Here is a 27,013-nt window from a genome sequence, read left to right as displayed (position 1 = left end):
CCTCCCAATGAACACCCCCTTAATCCCCTATACACCCCAACACCACCTCCCCCCACTCCCATTGTCGTCCCACTCTATTTGCGCGCTTTCTTTGTTTCCGGGGGCAGCATTTCGGACTGCCTCGCACTCCGCCTTGTCAGTCGCACAGGGCTGGAGGGTGCGGAGGATGCGGGTGTGGAGGATGGGGTGGATGCCGTAGGCCTTGGCACAGCTGGCGCAGGTTGTTGTTGCTGCATGTGTTGCAGTATGCCGGTCAGGACCTGCGTGACTGCCCCCAAACTGTCACGGATCATTGCAGCACAGGCATTGATTCCTGCAGTGTTCCCAGCAATGGCCTGACGGATCTCCCGCCTTGTCTCCTCCCGTCAGCCACATATTGGCGCACAATGTCAATCATGGTGTCCTGCCTTGCCTCCACCCTTGACAGCCGTGAGAGCAGCAGAGGTTGATGGTGCTGCGGGAGGGCGTGCCATTGCAGGGCTGGCCTCTGGGGTAGTACTGAGTTCGGGGCTGTGCAGCAGAACTGCAGAATCCAGCATGGGGCTGGGGAGTGAGGCCTGAGTGGCGTGTTGCTGTGGATGGGGGGCTTGGGGTGTGTGGACATGCCACATGGATTGCGCCTTCTTGGGCCACGTACTCCTCCGCTCCTATGTCAATGTCACTGAGTGGGGCTGTGGCTGCTGCCTCACCCACTGATCCTGTTGTAGCGGAATGGGTGCCACTGGCCTCCCTTTCCACTGTTGTTGGCAGCTCTGTGATTGCAGTCTCATCTGCTGCTGTGGGGTCCTCATGTGCTGGCATGGCCTGTGCACTCGCCCTGGCTTGTACTGTGGGCCGCAATGCTTCCCCGGAGGTGGTTTTGTCAGTGCCAGGTGGTTTGGCCCGGGATGTGGATTGCCTTGTGGCTGGGTCTTGACTGCCATCTTCTCCATCGGTGCCTGGGGGAAGAAGAGATGCAGGGCATCAGTGATGGTGTCACATGCAAGATGCATGAGATGGTGCTGTGGAGATTTTCATTTCTCATGCATTTATATCTTACAGGTGTGTCACACAGCTTAGTTTGAAGGGGGGGCATTTTGGCATTAGCCGTAACATCTCAATTCGGCAATGATGCATGCCAGGTGGCATGCCATTGTATTGGGGATTGTGTGATGTATGAAATGGGAATGGTCCCTGTGTGTTGGCTGTATGTTGGTAATGGGATTGGCACTCAGCATGCATTTCAATGTGGCAGGGTTTGGGCCTCCATCTGGACATGGATATGTTAATGTGTGTGTGATGGGCCATGCATTGCCTTGCCCAGGCTCTATTCCACATCACTTGTGCTACGTCATGGTTTGCCCTACTGAGGTTTGCAGGGTCACTCACCTCCATCTCCAGATGTTGAGGCACCCATCTCCATCTCCCTCGATCAACTCCATCTGGATGGTTGTGCTGCATGTCTCCTCCCAGCGCATGAGTTTGACCGGGGAGTGGGCACCCCCACCTGTGGCCATGGCCTCCCGACGATTGCTGGCCAGGATGTTGCGGACCCTGAGGCGGAGGTCGTCCCACCTTTTCTTGCAGTCTTTGACTGTGCGTGAGGTGGTGCCAACTGCAGACACCTTGCGGGCTACCTCCTCCCCTATCTCCTTCTTCCTGTCGTAAATCCCCAGCGTGCTAAGGGTCAAATTGTGGCTAGTACTATAAAGGGGGCATATTTATTCAGCAGATGCCACCTCTGTCCCTCCTGCAGGATCATCAGGTGGGGAAGGTTGGCATCTGTTGGAAAGAAACCTGTGTTGCAACAACTTGGGGCCATAAACGACAGTACCCAGCGTGCTGAGCGCCTCCTGCAGTCTCCACGCACCCTAATCAAGAGAAACAGGCACACGGAGCCTGCAAACCTGCTTGGGAACGCCCCTGCTAATGCCCTAACGTTTGCGAATGCGCTAACACTGGACGCTTGTTCGCGCTCAGACTTTCCTCCGGGCGGACGCATTTAAAGAAGCTCCGGTTGCGCAGAAAACACACGTGGGGCCGCTCCTCGCCTTGAGACATCTCCTCAGGCCCCGCGAACATAAAGATAAGTGAAACCTAGGTGCGCGCAAGCAGATCTGATACGAGTGAAGCGTGTTTGTTGGCTAACGTTACGGCTGCAGCTGGCCGTGAAATTCGTGTTGTGAAAGTGCTTGGGAACGAAAACTCTCGCGCAGAGGGCCATAGACTTAACCCAGTGGTGAAACTAACACACGCATGGCAGCGGAATTGCACAGCATGCAGGATGAACTAATCCTACCGTATAAACCCCTTTAGACCATGATACGCTGTGAGCGCATACTAATTGTATTTTCTTCGGGCAGACGCTGTGTGCTTTCTTTGCCTCCCGGACATTGCAGAAACCGGATTTGGGCACCGGACTTCTGAGCAGCAACCAGAGCTAAGTGCTGTTTGTTTATTTGGCACGCTAGTGCATTCTATGTTATGTGATTCACAGAAGGGGGATGGTGAAAGGGTAAAAGTGTGTGTACTGTAATTGGGGATCCAATCTCACGCTTTGGCATGTAACCACTGTTCTGAGAGCAATCCTATGGTGGGCTGGTGCAGGCACACAGTAGTGCTTGTTCTTCCTTTGGCAATCCTTTTAAGTTAGTGCTTCTGTGCGACCCATTGGTGAGGTGTCTACAGTTGAAGTGTTCTCACTCCTGAATCAGTGTCGGTGGGTCAGAATCCTTTTAGGGGAAATTGGAAGCAACTCAGTGCATTTAACTGGGTGGTGTGCCTTCCAAGTTGTACATTTTTGGAACATCAATGAAAGGTGCAGTACAGGTTGTTCAATGAGAGTGTAATTGAGCAGACTCTTAGTGGTTGTCTTCCAAACCACGTCAAGCTGAAAAGAACCAAGGAGCATGTTTCCACAGTTCTTCCCTTCTCTATCGAGAACCTCTCCCTAACCCTCATTCCGGTCTTTCTTCAACCCTCTACTTATCCAATCCGTGGACCCTAACCCTCTTTCCCCGTGGTGGTTGCGGAGGTCTGCACCTCCCTTTTGAGATTATGGGTGAAGACCTCATCGGCATGGGCAGCAAGGGTATCTGCCAAAATGTTCAATTCCTCATCTGAGAAACGCTTCTTGCGCAGGCGGGGGTTGACTTAGACATGTTCTATTCAATGGCCCTGGCCTCTCCTATGCAGCGCTGGTGGATTGGGAGAATTGCAATGGATTGTGTTTTTAAAGATGGCCTCCGGTGCATTTCCCGTTCCGATGACGTTACTTCCGGGTCCGGTATTACGAGCACGGTATTTACATGGTGTTATTACCGTGTCGGTATTAAGGGGTGCCTTCTAGGCGGAGGCGGTATCGGCGAATCCCATGATGCCGCTATCAGGGGGTTGGAGGGCCTTTAGCGGCATGCGCACTCGTAATCAGCCGCTATTAGCGGCGTCAAACGAGCACGGACCCGCTACTTCCTGCATGCCGCTAATGGGCCCGTTTCTCGTTATGAGGCCTATGGTCTAGGTTTTACCTCTAATCAACATCCCATCCATTTGCAAACACAATTACATATACATTTGTCAGCACATAAACCCACCCATTGATCAATTCATCCATCTATCCATCCATTCATCCATCCAGCCACCCATCTGTCCTCCTGCCCGTCCGTTCATCCATCCGTCCGACCATCCATCCACACGCACTTATAATAGGAAGCAATATACCCATTGACTTTGCATTTTGTGCTGACCAAAACTGAGCTTTGTGTTCCAGATATGGGTATATTAGTATTCTATGTAGTGGAAGCACTGCTTCTCTAAACCCCTATAGCTCTTTACACACTCTTTATCAGTGGGTCATCTATGGTATCACATGAATTACAGTGGATGCCCATATCCAACCTGTTTTAAGAGTAGGTTGTTCCAGAGCCGAGACACTGGAGCGAAGAAGATCTTCCACCGGTTCGGGGTTTGTTGAATGTGGGGGTAGACAGTAAGGTCTAGATAATGAGTGGATGTTTCTGGCTGGGATGCATTGGTTAAATATAGAGATGAAGAAAAGGAGTTTAATCTTTGTTGACGGTAAGATGAGTGATGCAGCAGGATTTGAAGGTGATCTGCTTGTGGAAGGGGTGCCAATGTAGGGAAGACAAGGCAGCAGTTATGTGCTCATCTTTTCTGAGATGAAGCAGGCGGCATGCTGCCACACTCTGTACCCTTTGGAGCTTGTGTGGTTGTATTTAGGAAAGGTATTCTCTGTTTCTGCAGTCCAATCTAGAGGAGATCAAGCTATTCACCATTGTGACTCTTTGGGGGACATTAGGAGGAGCAGAGCCTTTTTAAGGGGTAAAAGGAGGCAGAATCAGATGCTGACAACAACAGTTATCTGAGTGGTTAGGGAGAGGTCTGTGTCAATACGGAATCCCAGGTTTGTTACTGCTGGAGAAGGCTGGGGGCATAGCCCAAGGGGTGGATGTCAGATGGAAAGAGGCCAGAGAAAAGGTTGGTTGTTCATGAGGAGTGCCTCAGTTCTATAACCATTGAGTTTGAGACAATTGCTGTACATCCAGTGGTGGATAGCAGTCATGCAACATTGGAGGTTGTCAGGTGTGGCGTATGGGGATTGGTCCAATCTCGCCAGCATCTGGCTATCATCGGCAGTGAGTGGAAGGTGAAGCCGACGGTGCATTTGAGCTGGCAGAGGGGGGGCATAATGTAGATGTTGAAGAGTAGGGGCAAAGGTAGGGGGGCATATGTAGATGTTGAAGAGTAGGGGCAAAGGGAGGACTTCTGAGGCACCCTGTTGAGGAGGAGTTGGGGGCTGGACAGATAGAGGGGGAGACAGACAGCTTGACATCTTTGGAAAAGAAAGGAGGAGAGCCAAGCTAGGGCTGCAACTTGGATACTGATTTCAGGTAGTTAGGCTAGGCGGATTCTGTAGCCTTCAAATGGTAAAGGAGGATTAAGGCAAGTGTTCCACCAACGTCTGCAAGCATATGTAGGTCATCAGAACAAATGTGATGAAGGATTCTGTGCCACGGATTGGGTGGAACCCAGCTTAGTGATCATGCAGATCTTTGAGGTCTTCCTAGTAGGATTGAAGTTGGTGGACTGCGATTGATTTTACGATCTTAGCAGGAAAAGGGACATTGAAGATAGGGCATTACCTTTTGGGATCACAGCAGTTTATGAAGAGAATTTTACGGGCAGTGTGTTGCTGGCTTTTCTGAAGTGTGGGGAATCAATCCATAGGTGAAGGGGGTGTTGGTCAGGTGAAAAAAGCAATTGAGAAAAAGGGGGATAGTTCTTCCAAATCGACCGGCGAGTAAGGGTATCTAAGGAAGCCTGAGTTTCTAATTTTAAAGGGTAGAACTAGGAGATCAGGAGCTGAGGTGTGGGAGAAGAAAGTAAAATAAAATAATATTTGTGTGATATATCTGTTTGAATGGAATCTCATGAACTTTGCTTCAAAATAGATATATTATCTCTATGTAATTCTTATCTCCAATGTTTACTGTCCACCAAGTTGATGGAGTATACAACAATTTGTAAACCTACCAATATCTTCAGCAGTTTCCTACACTTCATGGCAAAATGTACCAACTTGTTTTCACTGCACATCCAGCCACACTGCAGAATAATACGCCATAAAAAGACATTTTAAATTTGACGTGTGCCTCACATTCGCACCTGCACATGATATTTCGCAGTTTTTCCAGGTTGCTCGCCGTGAAATACCAGTAGTTTCGATCACATCTCTGCACGTCCTTATCAATGCGATGTAAGTTTAAGGCAACAGTATCCAGTAACTCAATCTAGAACACAAAGAATTAGTCAAACAAAATGCAGATCTGAAATGTCACTTTAGGTAAATGTGCTGATCAATCGGAAGAAAAGGGGTTTGAGAATCACATTTCCTTCTACTAGACAGTCTATTATAATGTAAGAAATGGCAAATAACTATTGAGCTCCAAATTCCTGAACTTTATAAGTAAGCAACAGGCACTGTTGTTGATATGCACACATTCCATGAAACCAAAGTGTTGCCATCCCTCTGATCATCCAATTTACTTTAAGTCAATTGTCCTTGAGGAGCTTAATGGCTTCTACCATTAGGTTTGGCATTTCCAAATGAGAATGCCACCAGTTGCAGAAAATGTAAAAACAAGCATTGGCAATTCCAAAAGATATGCCTTTCGTATCTTAATTGTTCAGGCATTAATGGTTACAATCTTCCGGTGCCACATGCTGTAGACTAGCAGACATGGACTCTATGAGATTATGGATCTCTTTACATCCAGCCTGATAGCACTGACGGAAAGCAGAGACATTGCATTTCACTCATAATGCTTACAGCAGGATTTAAGCAAGGCATCATCCATGCTCTCCAACGCCTTATGGACCATATAGTCACAGCATTCTATGAAGCGGGTAACATTTTGCAATGCACTATTTTTCATGCATAAGGATACACACAGCATATGATGTTTGGTTTGGGGTACATAGTCCAGTCGATCACTTCATTCCTCTCTATGTATATGGAAACAGATGACAAATTGATGGTTCTGAAGTCAACATCTACAATCAGTTTTGAATCACCTTTGATCGCTATTGCCCAATAATGACACAAGCAAAATGTATTCTACAAATATTGTTTTGAGAGAATGTAATGCTACTTTTCCTGTTAAAAGCTGCTTAGGGGCAGGGGGGCCAAGGGCGATATTACACACTGTAATGCTTATGCGAAATGCGAGCTAAAATAATATGGCACCGGCGCGCAGCCATCTTGGACAGTCATCTCCCATCACCGTATTGAAAGCCTATGTTTCTTGTGGACTCAGCAGAGTAAACCTGCAACTCGAGCGTTCTGCAGGTGCAGCGATAAGGGATCCTGGGAATGAATGCGAGGAGAGGGAAGCTGGGTTTTTAAACTTCTAGCTTGTATTTTCCACTCTTTGTCCCTTCCACTTGTGATCTGCTCTTCGGCCGAGGGCAGTCATAACTGAGAAGGGTGGGGACATGCCCCCATGAAGAGAACAGGTTTTTCCTCTGTGGTCAGCAGTTAGAATCTGGACCCCCGGGTGATGCAGTCTCGCTGAGAGGGAGGACGCTCCACTCCAGACCCCGTTCTTGCACGTGATATCTTTGCCTACTTCCTCTGGGACTAAGCAGTGTCGTAGTGGCTGAGATGAAGGTGTCTTCTGCAACATTGATAACAGTGATGCTCTCTTTTTCTATCTTTCTATAGAACTATATGTTTATTCTGTGTATGATGTGTCTATATATATAAGGAGTGAATAAAGGGTGTATAACGAGCCATTTACATTTATTACTGCAAAATCTGGTCTAAGTGTGATTTTTTTGCCTGTCTGAGTCCAATAACTTGTTTTGTCAGGGGCAGGGGAAAGGTAAGTGTAAGGTTTTCCCCACATGGCCAAGCAAAAGCAAAACCTTTTGGCGCTGTGAGCAGTGTCTTTATGCTGATATTGATGATAAAGGAGCCTGCTAAACATTGAATTTGAGGTTTTGGACTCTGAACGGCAAACATTTTATTTAACAAAAAAAAAAGTGTGTGTGTGTGTGTGTATTGAGGTATTAACTTTTGGCAAGTGAAATATCCATTTGCTATCATGAGTTCCCTATTCAGGAAAAAAGGAAGCTCTGCAGGCGGAGACTGTCCTGAGGTAACTATTCTAGGGTGGACAAAGAGTCTGTACATTAAGGTCGCACAAACTTGGGCATGCAGTGACGAAGTGGCAAAATGCCTGCAACAGGTGTCAGTAGAGAAGGTTAAAGAGTGTTCGGCTCTAAGAAGAAGGGGTTAGATTTTGTTGCATGCTTTTCAGAAGATGCACCAACATTATGTGGAATTACAAACAAATGTTGGAAGATTGGAAAAGGAGTTGGCTGCGGCAAAACAGATTGCGTTGATGCAGCAGCTAGAAATTAAATTGTATCATGATAAGGCAGACAAATATCAAGCAGTAGCCGAGCGAGCTGCAGTGAGGGTTGCTTGCTACAAATATCAGAAAAGACGAGGGGGGGTAAACTCTTGGAAGGTGGCAACTGTGAATGCCTCCACAGGAATGGATTGGGACCCCGATCAGTGGGATGGAGATGTATTCAATAGTACAAGTACTGAAAGTGGTTCTGAGCCAAAGGTTGTATCCAAATCGGAATCTGGCTGGAAAGAGGTAACGGTTAAGCCTGTAGTACGTAGGAGGATGGGCCGTCATCCAATAAATCCGGTAGGAGTTGTGGTTGATATGACCGCACTGGAGGATTAATTACAACAGGCAATTGGGGAAATATTTAACCGATTGAAACAGAGGCCCGGCGAATCTTTGTTACTCTGGATGGTTATATTATTAGATGGAGGAGCAGCGGGTCTCCTGGTAGATACTACAGATTCCGCTAGGTACCTACCCTTAACAGAGGAAGTCCAGATACAGGAGACCCTACCTGCAGGCCCTCTTTGTGATGCTAACGGAGAAGAGGGGCAAATGCCTCTGTTACAATTAGCAGCCAAGGGGTGTAATCACAATTATCCAATCACGTCAGATTGGCCAACCGAGGAGGAAAAATGGTACACGTTGAAAGAGGCTATTCAGAGAGTAAGGGAACATGCTATGAAAAAAGCCATTCATGTAGAAACTCCAGAACACATGGGGGTGGTAAACCTATCCGTGTCTGCTAGAAATACTCTTATTCGAACTGCCCCTCTTCATAAAAAAACATTATGATGACCCTATTAGTGGGAATGACTGGTAAAATAATGGATGAGGTGATGGATGCTAATAGGCAATTGGCAGATTTAGGAGAATGGGAAAAACCAGAGGAATGACATAGAGAGCGAGAGAGTGAGGGGCGAAGTGAAAGAAGCACTCCTGGCAAGAGGTTTGCTAGCCAAGACTCTCACGTATCCAGAAAGAATATGTTTCTAGCTTTACTGAAAGATGGAGTACCGCAGGAAGATATTGATGGGATTGAAATGCGAGAAATGTATCAACTATATAAAAAAACAGGGCCTAGATGGAACAGAGTGTTACAAACAAGTGAAATGACAGGAAATACTTAAGTCAAAGAAGGAGGAAGATCCTTTTGGACCACCACCGGAGAGGGAGACGATGAGTCGTCCAATATGTCCGTACCATCCCAGCCAATTTACGGAGACTTAAGGAAGATGGTGAGTGCAATGGTAGAAAGGAAATCCAAATATATGCACTCCAAGTACGAATAGGATGAGGGTCAAACTCCGGTAATAACGGCCCACGTTAAGGTAGACAGACGGCCTCATGTTAAAAGTGAAATTATTTTGGCAATCGGGAAACACCCAAGAGGTTCAAGCCTTAATTGATACCGGGCCGCAGGCCTCATTGATACATGGAAATCCTTCTAGATTTAAGGGAAGACATTTTATGATCATGGGGTTAGGGGGCAAAGAGACCGCTGCAGTCCAAACAAAAACTGATATGAAAATTGGTCATTTGAGAAGAGACACATATCAAGTATTAATTGTCCTCCTTCCAGAATATATTATTGGATTTGATATTTTAAAAGGGTTGACCCGCAGATTAGGAGGTAAACTTTATCAGTCTGGAGTAAGTGCTTTCCCTTGCACACCCGTGATAGTCAGACAATTAAAAATGCCCCCAGTGCAGGTTCCGAAAGCCACTAAAAGAGTGTCCCTGAAACAATATCGAATTCCCAGGGGTCAGAAGGAACTTTCAGAAACCATCAAAGGATATGTGGAAGCTCCAGTAACAACGGCTTGGAACTATTCGATTTGGCCCATCAAAAAAATCAGACGGTACCTGCAAAATGACTGTTGATTATCGCAAGTTGAATAAACACACTCCCCCGCTAGTCCCAGCGGTACCAGATGCGGTAACCTTGGTAGAAAATGGAGAAATTTGAGGGCACTTGGTATGTGGTGCAAGATTTAGCTAATGCCTTCTTTGCCGTACCAATTACTGACGAATGTCAGGCACAGTTTGCATTTTCCTTGAATGGGAGACAGTATACGTTTAAACGTTTACCAATGGGCTACATGCATAGTCTGACAATTTGTCACTAGATGATGGCAGAACACTAAGCCAGAATTCCGGATGTACAGATTGTGCATTATATTGATGACATATCGATTTAAAGTAAGGCTGAGAATAGTGTGCGAATACACCTAGACCTTACCAAATATGGTTTACGAAAAGAGGGGTGAGAGATTAATGATACCAAAACCCAAGGTCCGGCAGAGACCGTGATTTTTCTAGGAATACATTGGCATAATGGGCATTGTGAGATGGTGCCAAACGCCCAGCAAAAGATTGTTGAGTTTCTAACTCCAAATCCTAAAAAACAAGCTCAACCGTTTATTGGGCTGTTTGGATTTTGGAGACAGCACATACCACATTTGGGACAGATTTTGGCACCCCTTTATAAAGTGACAAGTAATAAATGCCATTTTGAATGGGGTGAGGAGCAAGAAAAAGCATTCCAATGGGCCAAAGACACCCTTCAGAAAGTGCTTGATTTATGGCCATTGAGGGATGGAGAAGTGGAGTTAAATATATCTGTAGAGGATGCCTATGCCAATTGTAGTTTATGGCAGAAACAGGACAGAAAACGGGTGCCTCTCGGATTTTGGAGTAGAAAGTTGCATGATGCTGGCGACAGATATGCTCCCTTTGAGAAACAGCTACTAGCATGCTACTGGGCACTCATAGAAATGGAAGAGATGACGGTGAGTCATGATGTAAATACCAATAATGCAATGGGTACTGAGCGCCCCTAAAACACATCGAATTGGGCATGCACAAAAGGCTAGTATCATCAAATGGAAGTGGTACATCCAAGATCTTGCCAAGACCGGGAAGGGTGGCGTGGCAAAATTACATGAGCAAGTAGCGGGAGTCCCACTCGTAGACATTGAGCCGGAGGGAGAGTTCATTATTGACGAATCCCCAGTTAAATGGGGATCCCAAATGGAGAATTATCAAGCGGACAAGTTGAGCATGCATGGTTTACTGATGGTCCGGCCAAATATGTGGAAATTGAGCGACACTGGAAAGCAGTAGGGTACAATCCCAAATTGAAAAAGGTGCTCACCACCTCTGGGAAAGGGAAGAGTAGCCAATTCACTGAGCTATATGCTGTGTATCACGCTTTGAAGCAAGAGACGCCTGGGAATTGTCATATATTTATAGATTCATGGTCTGTTGCGAATGGGTTGGTGGTGTGGCTGCCGACTTGGCAAAGAAATGGATAGAAGATTCATAATAAAAAAGTATGGGAAAAAGAATTGTGGCAAGACATTGCCAAGATGCTTATGCATACTACAGTAACTGTATATCACGTAGATGCACATTGCGCAACAGACTCATTAGAACGGTGGTTCAATTCTGTTGCAGATGAACATGCAAAAATTGCAATCATGGACGCAAGGGCTGAGGAGGAGGATTTGGAAGGGATTGCTAAATGGGCCCACCAGAAGAGTGGACATCTCAGAGAGAAGGATCCTATCAGGTGGGCACAAGACAGGGGAATTAGCATTCCTTTAGAAATTGTGAAAACGATTATCCTACAATGTCCTATGTGTCAACATCAGAAGCAGAGATCCATTCCACATATAATTCACGGCACATTGAAGAGAGGTAAATTGTCTGGACAGATTAATCGAATATATTGGTCCCATGCCCATTAGAAAGGGATGTCAATATGTGTGCACCATTGTGGACACATATTCTGGTTACTTAATGGCATTGCCATGTAAAATAGCTACCCAATTGAACACGATTAAATTGCTGGACCAAGTGGCTGTATATTATGGTATCCCCCTACAAATCCAAAAAGACAATGGGTCCCACTTCAAGGGGAAGGTGGTTCTGGATTATTGCCAGGAAAAAGGAATCCAATTGATTTTTCATGTCCACCATCACCCTGAGTTTTTGGGGTTAATTGAGAGCATAAATGGATTGTTGAAAACGCAATTGCGCAAGACAGGCGATGGTACCTTGAAAGGATGGTGAAAACGTGTACTAGAAGCTGTTTAAATTTTGAATAACCGTCCTATTGCGAACAGTGCAACTCCATTGATGCGCATGTTAACACCAGCCTTACAAATCAAACCAAATAGAGCAATGGAATCTCTGTTATACTGGGAAATATCCGCTTGTGCGTTAGCTCCTTACCATGTCACTCCTGAATCTGCTGGGGTGGAGTTGCATGCAAGGGAAGAAATTCATCTTGAACCAAGAGGTATTGCTGTGATTCACACAGGAATTGGGTTGCAAATTCCTTCTGAACATATGGGATTAATTGCCCCTAGGTCTGGATTAGCCCTATAAGGGATTCAGGCGTTAGGAGGGATTGTGGGTGCAGATTATCAGGGTGTGATTAAGGTTATTCTCATCAACAGTGGGGAAAACTTGTTGCCTATTCACAAGGGTGATCGAGTGGCCCAGGTAATTTTATTACCTGTTAAATTATCCATGGTGAAAAAAGGTGAGCCAACCACGGTGTTAAATATTCGTGTGGACAATGATTCCAGGTGCCAAAGTATGGGTCGAAAAAACCTAATGGTCCACCTGTTCCAGCAGATGTAATTGCAGCCGGGCAAGATCAAGTGGTTCTTGTAATGGAACCAGGGAAAAGAGAATGGACTCATATCCCCGCTGACAAATGTTATTTGCATGAGTAATGTAATCCACTGATATCTTATTTTTGAATTCTGATGTTTTAGATCCTGAGTATGCTGAGTGCCTGTGGGAGGCACAGTGGAGTATATTCAGGAGGGTCCGGGGACATGTCAGAGGACGTGGCAGATGTCTCCATTCTCCAGCTGGATGTGGGGGTATGGATGAAAACTGATATACCTGTCACTAGTTTTGTGCCGGATGATGTGGCTGTCCCAGTTTATCGTGGCGCACTGAGAAAATGACGGGGCAGCGACATAGTGCCTTACTTTTGCCCCCTTCTGGAATTTCCAAGTCCTTTTCACTTTATGGCTATTCAGCTGTTGTCAGGCAGCCGGAGAACATATGGGTTAATTTAGCCGGGCTGGTTTTGAACGTCTCACATTTCTGTCTGGGAAATGTGCATAATTCCGCAAATCTGATTTCAACATGCCTCATGGCTATTCCGACACCTACCCCGATTTTGAAAAATCTATTTGGGGTCCTACATAACGTTTCCTTGGTTGAGATTTGGGATGTCAGAAATTCCCTTTCTGTCTATGAATATTGTAAATTTTGTCCAGACACTACCCACAAATGGAAAAACATGACCCGCATAGTGACCCATGAAATTGCTCCTGCGAATGTCTGTTATCGAATGACTTGTGATCCAACCTATATTGGCAAATGCTAACAACTTTATCTGGACAGGTATGGAAAGAGAACTAATTTTGAGCAGCGCTTATGTACAAGACCCATAAGTGTTTGTGTGGATGCATCAAATAATATATTATGTAACTTTACTGTTTTGACTGGCAGTCACCAGAACCATGTAAAACTTCCCCCATGTTGGTTATTTTCCTGTCGAAACTTTACTTGTTCATACATTCCTGCTAATATTGGTGCAGTGATAAGGGGTTCTGGGAATGAATGTGAGGGGAGGGAAGCTGGGTTTTTTAATTTCCACTCTTTGCCCCTTCCACTTGTGATATGCTCTTTGGTCGAGGGCAGTCATAACTGAGAAGGGCAAGGATATGCCCCCATAAAGAGAAGGGGCTTTTCCTCTGTGGTCAACAGTTAGAATCTGGACCCCCGGGTCATGCAGTCTCACTGAGAGGGAGGACGCTTTGCTCCAGACCCCGTTATTGCACGTGATCTCTTTGTCTACCTGCTCTGTGACTAAGCAGTGTTGCAGTGGCTGAAATGAAGGTGTCTTCTGCAACATTGATAACGGTTATGCTCTCTTTTCTATGTTTCTATATAACTCACTATATGTTTATTCTGTGTATGATGTGTCTATATATATAAGGAGTGAATAAAGCTCCTATATCGAGCCATTTATATTTTTTTCCACAACTTCTGGTCTAAGTGTGATTTTTTGCCTGTCTGGGCCCAATAACTTGTTCTGTCAGGGGCAGGGGAAAGGTAAGTCTAAGGTTTTCCCCACTTGGCCAAAAAAAAGTAAAACACAGCAAACCCAACTCTTTAATATACCGTCCATGCCCCAAAATGTCTGTAACTGAAATTGCTTTTCTAAAAACCCTTTACACTCTCTAAGATTACCCCGTTCATTGTTGCTCCATCTGGGACCAATTTTCAGTTGATCGTCTGTATTGCTGTTTTAACACCACTTTTATATTGGGTACGCATTTGGGTGTAGTTATGGTTATGTTGCTAATCCCATAGAAAGAGCACTTTTTGGGCGGCTTATAACTTCGCTCACCCTGGACGAATCCACACCAAACTTTGCAAGAAAAAGTATATGGCCAACTCTGAATTTTTTTGCAAAGTTTGGTGAGGTTTGGTCCAGGGGGGCAAAGTTATAGGGGGGTCCCAACATTTCTATTTTTCCCATAGACTGAATGGGAAAAAACTTTGCGCACACCTAGCTGGACGGATTTTCATCAAATGTGCGGCAGGAGCAGTGGCTTGGTCCCGAAAGCGTGCTTATTTAAATTGCGTGAAAATCCGTCCAGTAGTTTTTTTTTAAAACGACCAAAAAGTAGGTCACAAAAAATTAGTGATAACTATGTCCGCTGCGTGGACACACTTCCCTGTTCGCCCCGCGGGCAGGACAACGATTGGCTAATCGGCTCGCGTCATGTCCGCGGACATGCAACATGTCCCCTGATTGGATGGTGAAGAGCGTGAAGTGTGTCAGATTTTTTGGAAACGCCCGCCATCTTGGATCCGTCTTTGGTGTCCGTGGACATCGCGGTATAAACATATTGAAAAACACAACATTGCACTTGTCAAACTTCTAAAATAATCTCTGGGGAGGTGAGGGGTGATGAGGATGGGATGGGATATGGCAGCAAGAAGCAAAAAACGTGTTTTTTTGTTGCGAAAGTGCGAACAGTTAGGATGTTTGTGAACAGTCCTGTGGAGGAACGGAAGAAGTGGTTGATTAACTTACAATCTATGTTTACAAGTCCACCATTTACGTTTCTGCCTCACCATCTGTGTTGTCACTGAAATAATGCAATCAACTTAAAAATTAGTGAAGCTTGCTGGCTAAAAGCACTGTGCAGAGAAGTGATACAGTAACCACTGCTAAGGGGTAAGGAAACTTTGCAATGACGCTTAATGTTTATAAATTGATGTTGTTGTGCTGTGCAGAGCACGGCAAAGAAAGGGCTATTCATGCCTGTGTTAAAATGTAATTAAAGTAATAATGGAGGCAGACTGGCACCCCCTACAGTTGGCACCTCAGGCAGCCACCTGCACTGCCTGATGCAAGGACCGCCCTACACGTGCATGAGAATTACAGTTCTCATGGATGCGATGTGGCAAGTTGTTGCAAAGTAAGAATGTATTTTGATTCTGAGTGAAGGTCACCAGCTTTGAATTTGTGTTTGCGAGCTCAGGAAGCCCACGCATCGGACACACTGTATAAGGTTCAATTGTTTTTTGACCTTGAGAGAAAGGGACCATTCCGAAAGGAATTGATTGAAGGAGGGTTGTTATAATGTAAGATATGATAACCTTATGTGTTCAAAAAGTGGACTAAGGAACATGTAAATTCAGTTTATGAAAATGTGTTGGTGCTAACGGAGTCTGCCTTGCGGTCTGAGTTACGCCACGAGAATGGAAATGGTGAATGTAATGTAAGTTTAATTTTGGATGATTTTATACTCGAACAAGCATCAACTTATCATTATCTGATCATTATTTGTGGGTTACGTTGTAGTCGTTTGTTCTGTGTGGCATATTACAATGAAACGCAAGTATAACCTTTGTGTGTAATGTTCTTTTTACCGTCCAGATGGGCAGGCTAGCATTGATATGCATGTAGACCACTACTCAGTTCTCCCAGATTCAACGCTAATATTTCATTAAAATGCCATGTATGAGCACATAGAATTGTAGCGTCAGCTTTCGTATCCTGTTTAGAGTTGATCATACTACATAGCAATGTTCTCGGAAGGATATTGTTGTGAAGATCGGCTAGTGAGACATATTTCTATTATGTTTCCGAAACAGGTACATTTTGCCATTTTGCGATTGTCATAGATTCCAGATGCCAACTGACAGATTTTTTAATCGGCAGCTCCAGCTACTTGTGAACAACTGGATGTGTTTAACAGTTTTTTGGGATGATCGGCAAGGCAGATATGCCCTTACGCTGTACTAGCGATTAGGAGCAACATAACATCCTTTACGGTGGTCTAGCCTCAAGTTGATGCACAAGCCCTGGAATTCACTGTGCGACCCAAGCGCTTCTTTTATCCAAAACGAACGGGGCCTCATTACACGGAAGGCGGTAATCCAGGGTGCTATTAGCTCCCTGGACCATGCCGGTAAATTACCGGCACCGCCTTGGCGGAAAGGGGATTTACCGCCCCATTCCAAGGTTGGAGGGGCGGTAAATCCCCCTTCCGCCATTGCCCTTCCCCATTCCCATTTCTGCCCCATAGGGCTCTATGGGAATGGGGAAGGCGCTAATTACGGCACCGCAATTTTGCGGTGCCGTAATTAGCTCCGAGGTCCCTTAGCGGGTTGGTACTTAACGCCTGCAAGAAGCAGGCGTTAATTCCTCCAACCCGCAAAGGGACCTCGTAGTACGGCGGTAAGGGTTAACGGTCACCGTTGCCATTAACGGTGACCGTTAACCCTTACCGCCGTCCGTGTAATGAGGCCCCTTGTGTACGCAAAAAGAACAACACGTGACTCACGATAAACATTTTGGATCGCGAGCGAAGAAAGACATTTCAAATTTGATTGAATATGGCAATAGTCGGATGTTGTCAGAGCGTTTATTGTGAAATAAAAGTACTTTACAAATTGTACAGTCTTGTTGTTTCTTTTTAAAGTACGGTTTAGTATTCTGAATTGTGCCGTGCTGTGAGAAGTTGTGCGTTGATTTTCGGGTTCTGCGTCACGTCACGTAGGTGATGACTGGGTGCGTTTGGGTACGCTGCACAGGAACGTCACTGAGGAAGGCGGACAATATCACTAGGTTTGGTGATGTGAGGCTCAGGGCTTAGTGCCATCAGGGCAGTTCATCTTAGGCCAGTGGTCTTCAAATTATTTTGGCCGGGGCCCCCCTGAGCAACATTTGGGCAGGTCGGGACCCTCCAGAAATGCCAAATGGACAGTATATATTGCGCTATGTCACCTGCTCCCATAACAGTCGCTGGGCTCCCTCATCCCACTCCTACCCAGTCCCTGGTCTCTCCGCACCCCATCACACACCCTGGGCTCTCCCCACTCTGCTCCCACCACTATCCCATGGTTCCCGCCAATTATGCTCCCACCATAGTACGTGGGTTCCCCCCATCCGTTTCTAACACAGTCTGAGGGCCAGTGGCAGCTGGTGATTTTTTTAAGTGGAGGGGCATAACAATTTCCCCCAAAAATGCAATAGCGACCGAGCATAGTGAGGGAGCCAGAACCAATAAAGGGAGATTCGGGGGGGGGAGGGTAACCCCTGTGAATGTTTTTTAAATAATGGGTTAAAATGTTGCATTGTAAAGCATACTTTTAACAAAAAAATGGGTAAATAGCCAAACAGTTTGCAATTGGTGCTGGGGGTCCAGGGGGCAGGCATGACATTTTTTACTGGACATCTATGATAGATGTCCAGTAAAAAGATACCCACCCTGTTCCCTGGGCCCCACTGGGCCTAACACAATCAACATGATTACCTGTGTATGCAAGGCGCTGCATATTTATACAGCGATCACTCTATCATTGACACGAGCATCCATCACCATACATTCACTCATAACATAAGCATACACGCATTCATACACATGTTTAAATAAAAACAATGAACATAAACGTACCTTCTGCATTGGCCTGCGTGTGGGTGATGAAACGCCCTTCTCCAGGCTGCTCTGTCCGTATGTGCGAGGAGGAGCAGGAGCAGGTGCTCCTCCTCGGACATACAGACCTGCAGTGCCCCAGCAAGCATTTTCAAAGAGCTATGCAATGCTGGCAAAGCAAAACGCCCCAGCACTTGTATGGCTCAGTGAGCATGTGCGGCTGGGGAACTAAACTGAACTGTCAAAGGGAAACAGTTTTCCCTTTGACAGTTCAGCCAGCCCAAAAGCACTCCATCAGTTGGAAAAAGCAGCTGAGGGAGTGCTCACTGTTTCACTGGGCTGACTCCTTAGCTCCTCCATAATGAATGAGCCGCCAGGCTCGGACTGGGCTATAGGGCAATGCCTGTACCAAAAATGTAAAATGCTAGTGTGGGCCAATGTGGACCAGTTTGATGAGTTACTTAACTAAGCAGTTAGTAAGTTTGACCATTGTTGCTGAATATATCACAATGTACCTACATTTTAACACAAAGCACCCCTTTGGGTACTATTGAAACAGTGGGCCTCATTACAATCCTGGTGGTAGCTGTGCCGATAAAACCAGCACGGCTGCCGCTAGAGTTGCATCCGGGTCTGGCACCCGCGAATGGGCAATTACCGGGTCATGCCGAGTTAGGCGGACCTGATAATTTCCCTTTCGCGGGTGCCGGTACCGGTAGATCCCCATTCCCATTTGAGCCCCATAGGGCTCAATGGAAATGGGGAGCTCGGATTCACCGGCACCGTTAATAACGGTGCCGGTGCATTTGACGAGCTGTGCTCGTGGGTGCCGCACTGCCTGTCAGGTCAGACCTGGCAGGCTGTCAGGCAACCGCGAGCACAACTTTTACTATGGCTGTACGGTAGCAACGGTGCCGGTAGCTTACTGGCACCGTTGTTACCGTACAGCCATAGTTGTAATGAGGCCCAGTCTGTGACTAAAGGAATGAATATCCATTTACAACTGCGGTCCACTTTTTCATTGTTGCCTGAGACAGTTTCATGCTTCAGCCCGACCATGTGAGCCACTCTGCCCATTTCTTCCAATTAAAAAAATATTTTTATTTTTTATTTTTTATAGATTTCATGCTGATCTCTCAGGGTCCCACAGTGAAGCACCCGCGGATTCCTGGGCGCGTCGCGCCCCACAGTTTGAATACGCTGCCTTAGGCCGATGCAGCAACGGGTAAGATTAGCACAAGATGGTCACGTCCTCTTGCCAGATTTCGAATGTGTACAAAATCGGAAAACTAACGTAATGTGCATTGGAAATGTTTGTGCGATTGATCAACGTATGTATAAAAATACATGCCTGAACCCTCGGAACAATAATATTTTCTGAGCATTGCTGTTGTAAACTTATCAAATAATCTCTAAGGAGGTGAGGGGTGATGAGAATGGGATGGTATATTTGTGACTTGATTGCGAATGAGTTTACAAAGTTTGGTGGGATACTGTCATGAGGGGTAAAATTAGGGGGGGTCCCAAAATAATGTAATGGCTTATAAATGAGGTGACATTTGATGAATCTACACTTATTTTGGCAAACTGATAATCGATCTAGATATAAATGTTTTTGCGAAGTTTGGTGGGATTTTGTCAAGAGGGGGCACAATTATAGGGGGGGTGCCAAAATAATGTAAAGGCTTATAAATGTGGTGCCATTTGACAAATCTACACAAAGGTTTGCAAAAATGTTATAGATCTAGATATAAATGTTTTTGTACAGTCTGAATGGATTTTGCCAAGTGGGGGCTAGATTATATGATGATTGTGTGTGCATTCATTTGACACTTTTGAAAAAATAAAACATGGGTGGATTTGTAGCAGACTTGCATAAGGAGCATTGGCAAAGCCCTACAAGCATGGTTTTGCCAATGTGCCAGTATTTGATTATTTGCCAAATGTCATTAATGTAGCTATAATAAAATAGTGGTATACCTTTAGTGAATGAGGGGTAGCCTGTGGCAATGGGCAGTGGCCAGATTGTCTGGTTCATGGAATAAGGTCATGATCCAAACAATATGGCTACTGGCTATGACCACAAGGGAGAAAACATAGGATTAAAGTGGCCATGTCCACCTGGGACTGGCTTTGTGGTAAAGTTATTCGAAATTAGGATAGATCTGAAAGGGAAGAAAAATGTGCTTGTGGTAATATGGTCATAGGGTTCTCTTTTTGCCTTCTGCAGGCTGCCATGGAAAGCGAAGAGGGCTCTGTATGGAACCCTCGCCTTCCTTTTCCATGGTGGCCATCTTGGAAAAGGATTTTCCTTCCTATACCGGGACGCCACAGGCATCCCGGTGTAGGAAGCAAAATCCTCTTTTTTAGCACCCCGGGATCCACTTTGGGAACCTAGGTTGCTAATGGCTTTCATCCCCCATTTCAGCGTCGGTCCGCGGACATATACACAGTCTGCGGATATCAAAATCACTAGCTGGAGGTTCAGCATGTTCTATGTTACATGTATATAAAGTAAGGGCATCCTAGTAAACATACATCAAATTCACAGTATGTATATGTCTATTCAGTAAAAAAACGTTGTTAAAGGGACGTTATGGTTGAGTTGCGCTACCAAAAACCTATGTATATTCATTAAAAAAACGTTGTTAAAGGGACGTTATGGTTAAGTTGCGCTACTAAAAACCTATGAAATTCAGTAAAAAAACTTTGTTAAAGGGACGTTATGGTTAAGTTGCTCTACTAAAAAGCTATGAAATTCAGTAAAAAAACATTGTTAAAGGGATGTTATGGTTAAGTTGTGCTACTCAGTAAAAAAATGTTGTTAAAGGGACGTTATGGTTCAAAGTAAAACCGAAAACCCCTGAAAGTCGCTAGTTATGGTAAGGTAAGCAACCATAACTCACTCCACCACTGTGCATTTCTAAGACTAACACCCAGGACATCAAAGATGACATCACAAATGTCATTGATGACATCACTGATGACATCAGATGCCTGGCTCACTCTTTTTTCCTTTACTGATATATCTAGGCCAGTAACAGTCAGGAACTAAAAATTCAAAAAGTACTATATTTGTAGACTTATACTTGAAATATGTTCTTACAGTAATTCACTTACAGACTTGGAAGACAGCAATGCTATCTATGTATGAAGATGATTAGTAAGGTTATCAACACTGATTTATAGTTCTGTTGTTTTTTTTATTACTGTACGTTCCCTGGGTATGCTCATATTTTTACACTTTGCATTTACACTACTTTCCTTAGGGCCTAGTCACAATATGTGATAGTTATACATAGGGAAGTAGTAGCTTTGAAGCAGAGCAATCATTTCTGTGCATGAAGATAATCAGTTAGGTTACTTCACTTTCTCTGTATATGCTCATATTTGTATGTGTTGTTGTCTGCTTGTGTTTTGTGTGCAGTAATGCAATAATGTAGTAGGTGGGTTTTATTAGGTACTTATTAAATGTTTTACAGTATGCAAAACTCTAATAAGAAAACATTTATAATTTTAGTATTTAATATGACAAGATTATTAATATTGCATCTCCATCATGTCTGCTGCACACTATGCCTACGTTACTACAAGTGTACCTTGGTATATTGGAAAAAAACTTGATAATACAATGCTATTTGGATTAATGCATTGCTTAATGCACTACGTACCTCATGATATTTATTCCAATGATCCTTGACACTTTTTTTAATTAACATTACAATAAGAATCCCTGGTGCAGACTTTTCATGAAAGGCAAATGCACATGTGATGTCATCAGTGATGTCATCAATGACATGTGTGATGTCATCTTTGATGTCCTGGGTGTTAGTCTTAGCCGTGCACAGTGATGGCGCGAGTTATGTTTGCTTACTGTCATGATGCCTGCCTCCAAGGAGCCAGGTTCGACCCAGCAACCCCAGAGGCAGGCATAATTTCCCCCAGGGAAGTGCCAGCGGGCCCAATCTGGGGCCCTTTGGACACAGTCCTGGCGCCTTAGGCACCAGGCTCATGTTGGATCCCTGTCCTGGCGCCTTAGGTGCCAGGCTCATAAAGCTAGACATGTGTTCAAGTGTTTTAATGTGCACTTACCTGATGCAGACCATGCTGCTACATCCAGGCCCTCTTGAGGCCTGAATGGAACTACTTTACCTGTGGAACTACTTTCCCCTGGGTGTGGTCGGGGAAGGATACATACCTGATCGGTGGAAGGATACCTGGAACTTCCTCCAAAGCTATTTAAACCACGCCCGATCAGCAACTCACGCTTCGCGTTGTTCTGCTCCTCGTAGCTGGACGCTCACCGTGTCAGCTCCTGCATCTGGACTTCAGCCACGCCTGTCAGCATCCTGGGTCACCTGCTAAGAGAGAATTGGAGAGAAAGAAGACCTTACAAGCTAAAGCAGCATCACAGAGACTTCACACCGACGATCCTGAAAGGGAAGACATCATTTTAAAAGCGTTTCACTTCGATCGATGCAGCGCTGCATTTCACTCACCTTTCCAGGGCATTTCCATCTTCAGCAGCGATCGTCCGGATCCGCAGCCACTTCCCAGAGCCTAGAGAGAAAAAGCCAAGAACACAAGGTGAGAGAAGGAAGGGAATAGGAAAAGCTCAGTTTCCTTCTAAGACTTACCTGTTGGGTCATTCCCATTTCATTTCGGGTCCTGCCGCATCCTGGCATTCCGGACCCCGGCCCCTATGGGGAAAAAAGACAAAGACATTGAATGAGCGAATGCAAAGACATTACCCGAACGCTCATCCAGAACTTACCTGTCATTTACTGGAACTGCACGTTTCACTTCGGGTCGGCGCCATATCTCCGGCATTCTGAACCCCGGCCCCTAAGGGGAAAAAAACATAAGCGTTAGCGCTTGCTGCAATAAGACAAAGAACATTATTATTAAGCTTGAACTTTTGAACTTGCTACAGAACTCTTACAGTGCCTTACCTGAATAGTCAAGCTTATTTGAACTCCCATCAAACCTCAATCCAGTGAAGTAACTGGGTTTCAACGCGCCCCTGCATCAGAAGCAGGATGGAGAACTCATCCTTCCAGACCCTAAGGTGTGACTTCACGGTGAATCAAGGAAGGGTATCGTGGAGGGTTGGAAGGGAGTGGGAGACTTGAGCATTGTTCCGTCAGTAGGTAATACTCCCTTTTCACGCACAGGGGAATATTCCTGTGAACCAGTGAGGCCATCTTCAGAGTCCTGCGCTTCATCAGCACTCGAAGCCAGACCAGCGCCTCCGTGGGAATCAGGTGAGCGTGACAGAACGCGAAACCTACCCACAATTTCCCACCCGGGCGCTATGGAGACTTCCGAGACAGATCAGCTAGCCCAGCTTTTGGGGGAATTACGGGCAGAAGTGCACTCAGCCCACCAGGAGACTAACGCTCTCAAAAGAGAACTGATCCTATCCAAGGAAAGAACAGATGACCTGGCCAAAAGGTTATTGCAGGCCCAGGCAGGGCACACTCCTTTACCTAATTCCGGAGATACTTCCACATCAATGGGTTTGGATAACCCGGTACAAATCAATCTACCCGGACACATGCCTTTGGCCCCGCCTGAACGTTTTGCGGGGGATCCCAAGAAATATGCCGTCTTTATGAACCAATGTCGTTTACACTTTCTATGCAGACCCGGGGTCTTCCCTAACGACCAGAACAAGGTAGCCTTTATACTATCTTACCTCAGTGGCAGTGCTGCCGATTGGTCTATTCCATTGGTAAATCAGGATGATCCCATTCTCCAGAATTTTCAGGGTTTCCAGGCCAGCATGGAAAGATTGTTTGCTCGACACTCTCAAGGACAGGCCCTTGATAACGAACTGCTATGCTTACGACAAGGTAATCAGGATCTTCTGTCCTACGTTGCCACCTTTAATAGACTGGTTGTGGAAACTGGATGGCCAGAAAACAAAAGGATCACATTGTTTCATCGAGGCCTGCGCGGAGAGCTTAAGGATGTTCTAGCTCAGATAGTAGATCCACCCCAGGTCTGCGCAGACTACATAGATTTGGTGGTTCAACTTGATCACAGACTTCAAAATAGAAAAGCAGATCGGTTCAAGTATGAAACCCGAGTACCGATCAAAACCCACGCTAACTCCAAGAGTACCGACGTATCCGAACCTATGCAAATCGGCGGTGTTAAAGGACCATTAACACAGAAGGAACGAGAGAGAAGGCGGCAAATGCAACTTTGCCTGTATTGCGGGACTTCCGGTCACTTTCTTCGAAATTGTCCGGTTAAACCACCTAAGAAGGTGGTTGGAGCCACTGATAACGATTTATTGACAACTGATTCAGGAAACTACCTAGCCCGACAAGCGTAGGGGTCCGCTTGCCGAGCTTGAAAACAAACTCTTTGACCTCGCATTTTGTCATGCCAATGGTGCTCGTGGACCCAAAACAGCCTCAGCTGTTGCATGCTATAAAAGCATACATCGACAGTGGAGCTATTGGAAATGACATAGAATGAGAATTGGCTTCCAGGATTAAGCTCCCTCTCCGCCCGAAAGTAACCCAAGATGTCATTACTACAGTAGATGGAACCGAAATAGCCTCAGGGCCGGTAACGCATTCCACTGTTGAAATGACACTGGTGGGTCAGGATGGACATCAGGAAGCAATCGTGTTTGATGTGATCAAGGCCCCACAATTTCAAGTAATTCTTGGAATTCCTTGGTTAGAAACACATAATCCCAGAATTGACTGGCGAGCAAAGAAGATAAGTTTTCCTGATTGTGAACCAACTTGTTACCCAAGAAGTCCAGTTATGGGTCTAGCCTCAGCAACTTCCACCCCTGTACAGCTACCGTCAGAATACCAAGAATTCCAGGACGTTTTTCAGAAGGAACAGGCTAACACGTTATCTCCCCATCGGTCTTATGATTGCCAAATCGGTCTGGTACCCAATGCTCAACTACCTTGTAGTAGGATTTATGCTCTTACGGAACCTGAGAACCTACATTTGCGTCAGTTTTTAGATCAGTATCTAGCCAATGGTTTTATTCGCCCGTCCAAGTCTCCTGTCTCCTCAGCTCTGTTCTTCGTGCCGAAAAAAGAGTGCGACCTTAGAACATGTATAGACTATCGCGCCTTAAATCAAATAACGATTAAGAATCGTTATCCTCTGCCCCTGATCCCTGAACTTATCGACCAGGTGAAAGACGCTTGTGTGTACACCAAGTTAAATCTCCGAGGAGCTTATCACCTGGTGCGTATAAAAGAAGGCGACGAATGGAAGACTGCATTCCGCACCAAATTTGGGCTCTTCGAATATCAGGTGATGCCCTTCGGTTTGTGCAATGCACCTGCCGCCTTTCAGTACTTTATGAATGATGTTCTTCGGGAACTTATCGACGTCTGTGTCATTGTTTATATCGACGACATCCTGGTGTACTCTTCTTCAGAATCCGATCACAGAAAACATGTCAGGGCAGTTCTTGAGAAATTGCGCCAGCACAGACTATTTGCAAAGCTCGAAAAATGCGTTTTTCATACCACAGAAGTGGAGTTTCTCGGATTCATCCTGACACCTCAAGGAGTCCGAATGGACTCGCGAAAGGTGGACGCCATCCTCAAATGGCCATCTCCTAGCTCGGTGAAGGGAGTTCAGAGCATGCTCGGCTTCGCCAATTTCTATCAAAGATTCATCCCGGAATTTTCCCAAACAGTCTAACCCATCACAGCTCTCCTAAAGAAAAACAAACGCTTTGAATGGACTCTTGAGGCCGAACAAGCCTTTCAGGACCTGAAAACCAAATTCACCTCTGCACCTATATTGAAGCACCCGCACCCAGATCTCCCTTACATTGTGGAAACCGACGCATCCAGTTCGGCCATGGGAGCTGTCCTGTCGCAAAGAGACCCAGAAACTAACCAACTACACCCTGTGGCCTTTTGGTCCAGAAAATGTTCTCCTCCTGAAATCAACTACGCAATTACCGACAAAGAGTTACTGGCTATTAAATCTGCTTTCAAGGCTTGGCGTCACTACCTTCTCGGGGCAAGACACACCATCACCGTAATTACGGACCACAGAAATTTACAGTATTTAAAGACGGCCAAGGCTCAATCTTCACAACAACTCCGATGGGCTCTATTCTTTGCAGAATCTGATTTTGTAATTACCTATCGCCCTGGCTGCAAGAATGGTAAAGCGGATGCCTTATCCCGGATTGGCATGGAAGAACCCAATTCGAGTTTAGAACCTGTGCCAATCATACCTGAACAAAGAATCTTAGGCCTAACTTCATTGCAAACTATTGAGGACATCCAAAGGCAAGTAAAACAACTTCTAGACTCTTCAGCCTTACTGGAATGGAGTCAAAAGGGTCCTCATTACACCGTTAAGGATGACTTACCCTACTTCCAGGAGCGGTTGTTTCTGCCTAGTAAAGAATTGCAAGAACTTGTTATTGCCCATCATCATGAATCATTAATGGAAGGACACCCTGGTATCGCTAAAACGGAGGAAAAAATCAAACGCCACTTCTGGTGGCCTTCTTGGAGAAAAGACATAAAGTCTTTTGTATTGTCTTGCGGAATTTGCACCCAAAACAAGGGTCAAAAGAAAAGGCCAGCCGGCCTACTTCAACCCTTGGATATTCCACCGGCACCATGGCACACCTTGTCAATGGACTTTATAACTGACCTGCCTCCTTGGCTGGTTAGAACACTATTCTTGTAATTGTGGATCTATTCTCCAAAATGGCCCACTTTATCCCTTTAAAAGGTTTGCCTTCAGCTTCCACCTTGGCCAAGGAATTTCTGGAGAATATAGTTTGCATACATGGTTTCCCTTCCATATTAGTCTCGGATCGTGGAAGTCAATTTATCTCCCATTTTTGGGCAAAGTGTTGCCAACTAGCACAAATAGATGTGCGGCTATCCACCAGCCACCACCCCCAGACCGACGGACAAACCGAGAAAACCAATCAGACTCTCGAGCAATATCTTCGGTGCATGTTACACCAATCCGAGTTAAATTGGAAAGACATCCTTTGGATCGCAGAATATGCATACAACAATTCAGTGCATTCTGGAACCGGACAAACTCCTTTTTATACTTTGTATGGTCACCATCCTC

General features: G+C 45.5%; 1 protein-coding gene across 4 annotated transcripts in view; it reads right to left on the bottom strand.

Annotated features, from left to right (window-relative positions):
* SGSM2 (small G protein signaling modulator 2) overlaps positions 1-27,013 on the bottom strand; it is a 1,574,436-nt gene that overhangs the window by 135,935 nt on the left and 1,411,488 nt on the right. For all 4 annotated transcript variants that reach the window (XM_069614582.1, XM_069614584.1, XM_069614583.1 and 1 more), the window contains one exon: positions 5,665-5,789. In XM_069614582.1, the coding sequence (XP_069470683.1) occupies positions 5,665-5,789 (125 nt within the window). The remainder of the gene's footprint in view (positions 1-5,664; positions 5,790-27,013) is intronic.

The sequence above is a fragment of the Ambystoma mexicanum genome, chromosome 9 (assembly GCF_040938575.1).
Source record: "Ambystoma mexicanum isolate Mex_15411 chromosome 9, UKY_AmexF1_1, whole genome shotgun sequence".
Taxonomy (NCBI): Eukaryota; Metazoa; Chordata; class Amphibia; order Caudata; family Ambystomatidae; genus Ambystoma; species Ambystoma mexicanum.
Note: the sequence above shows the minus strand (reverse complement) of the source record. Positions and strands in the feature narration are given on the sequence as shown.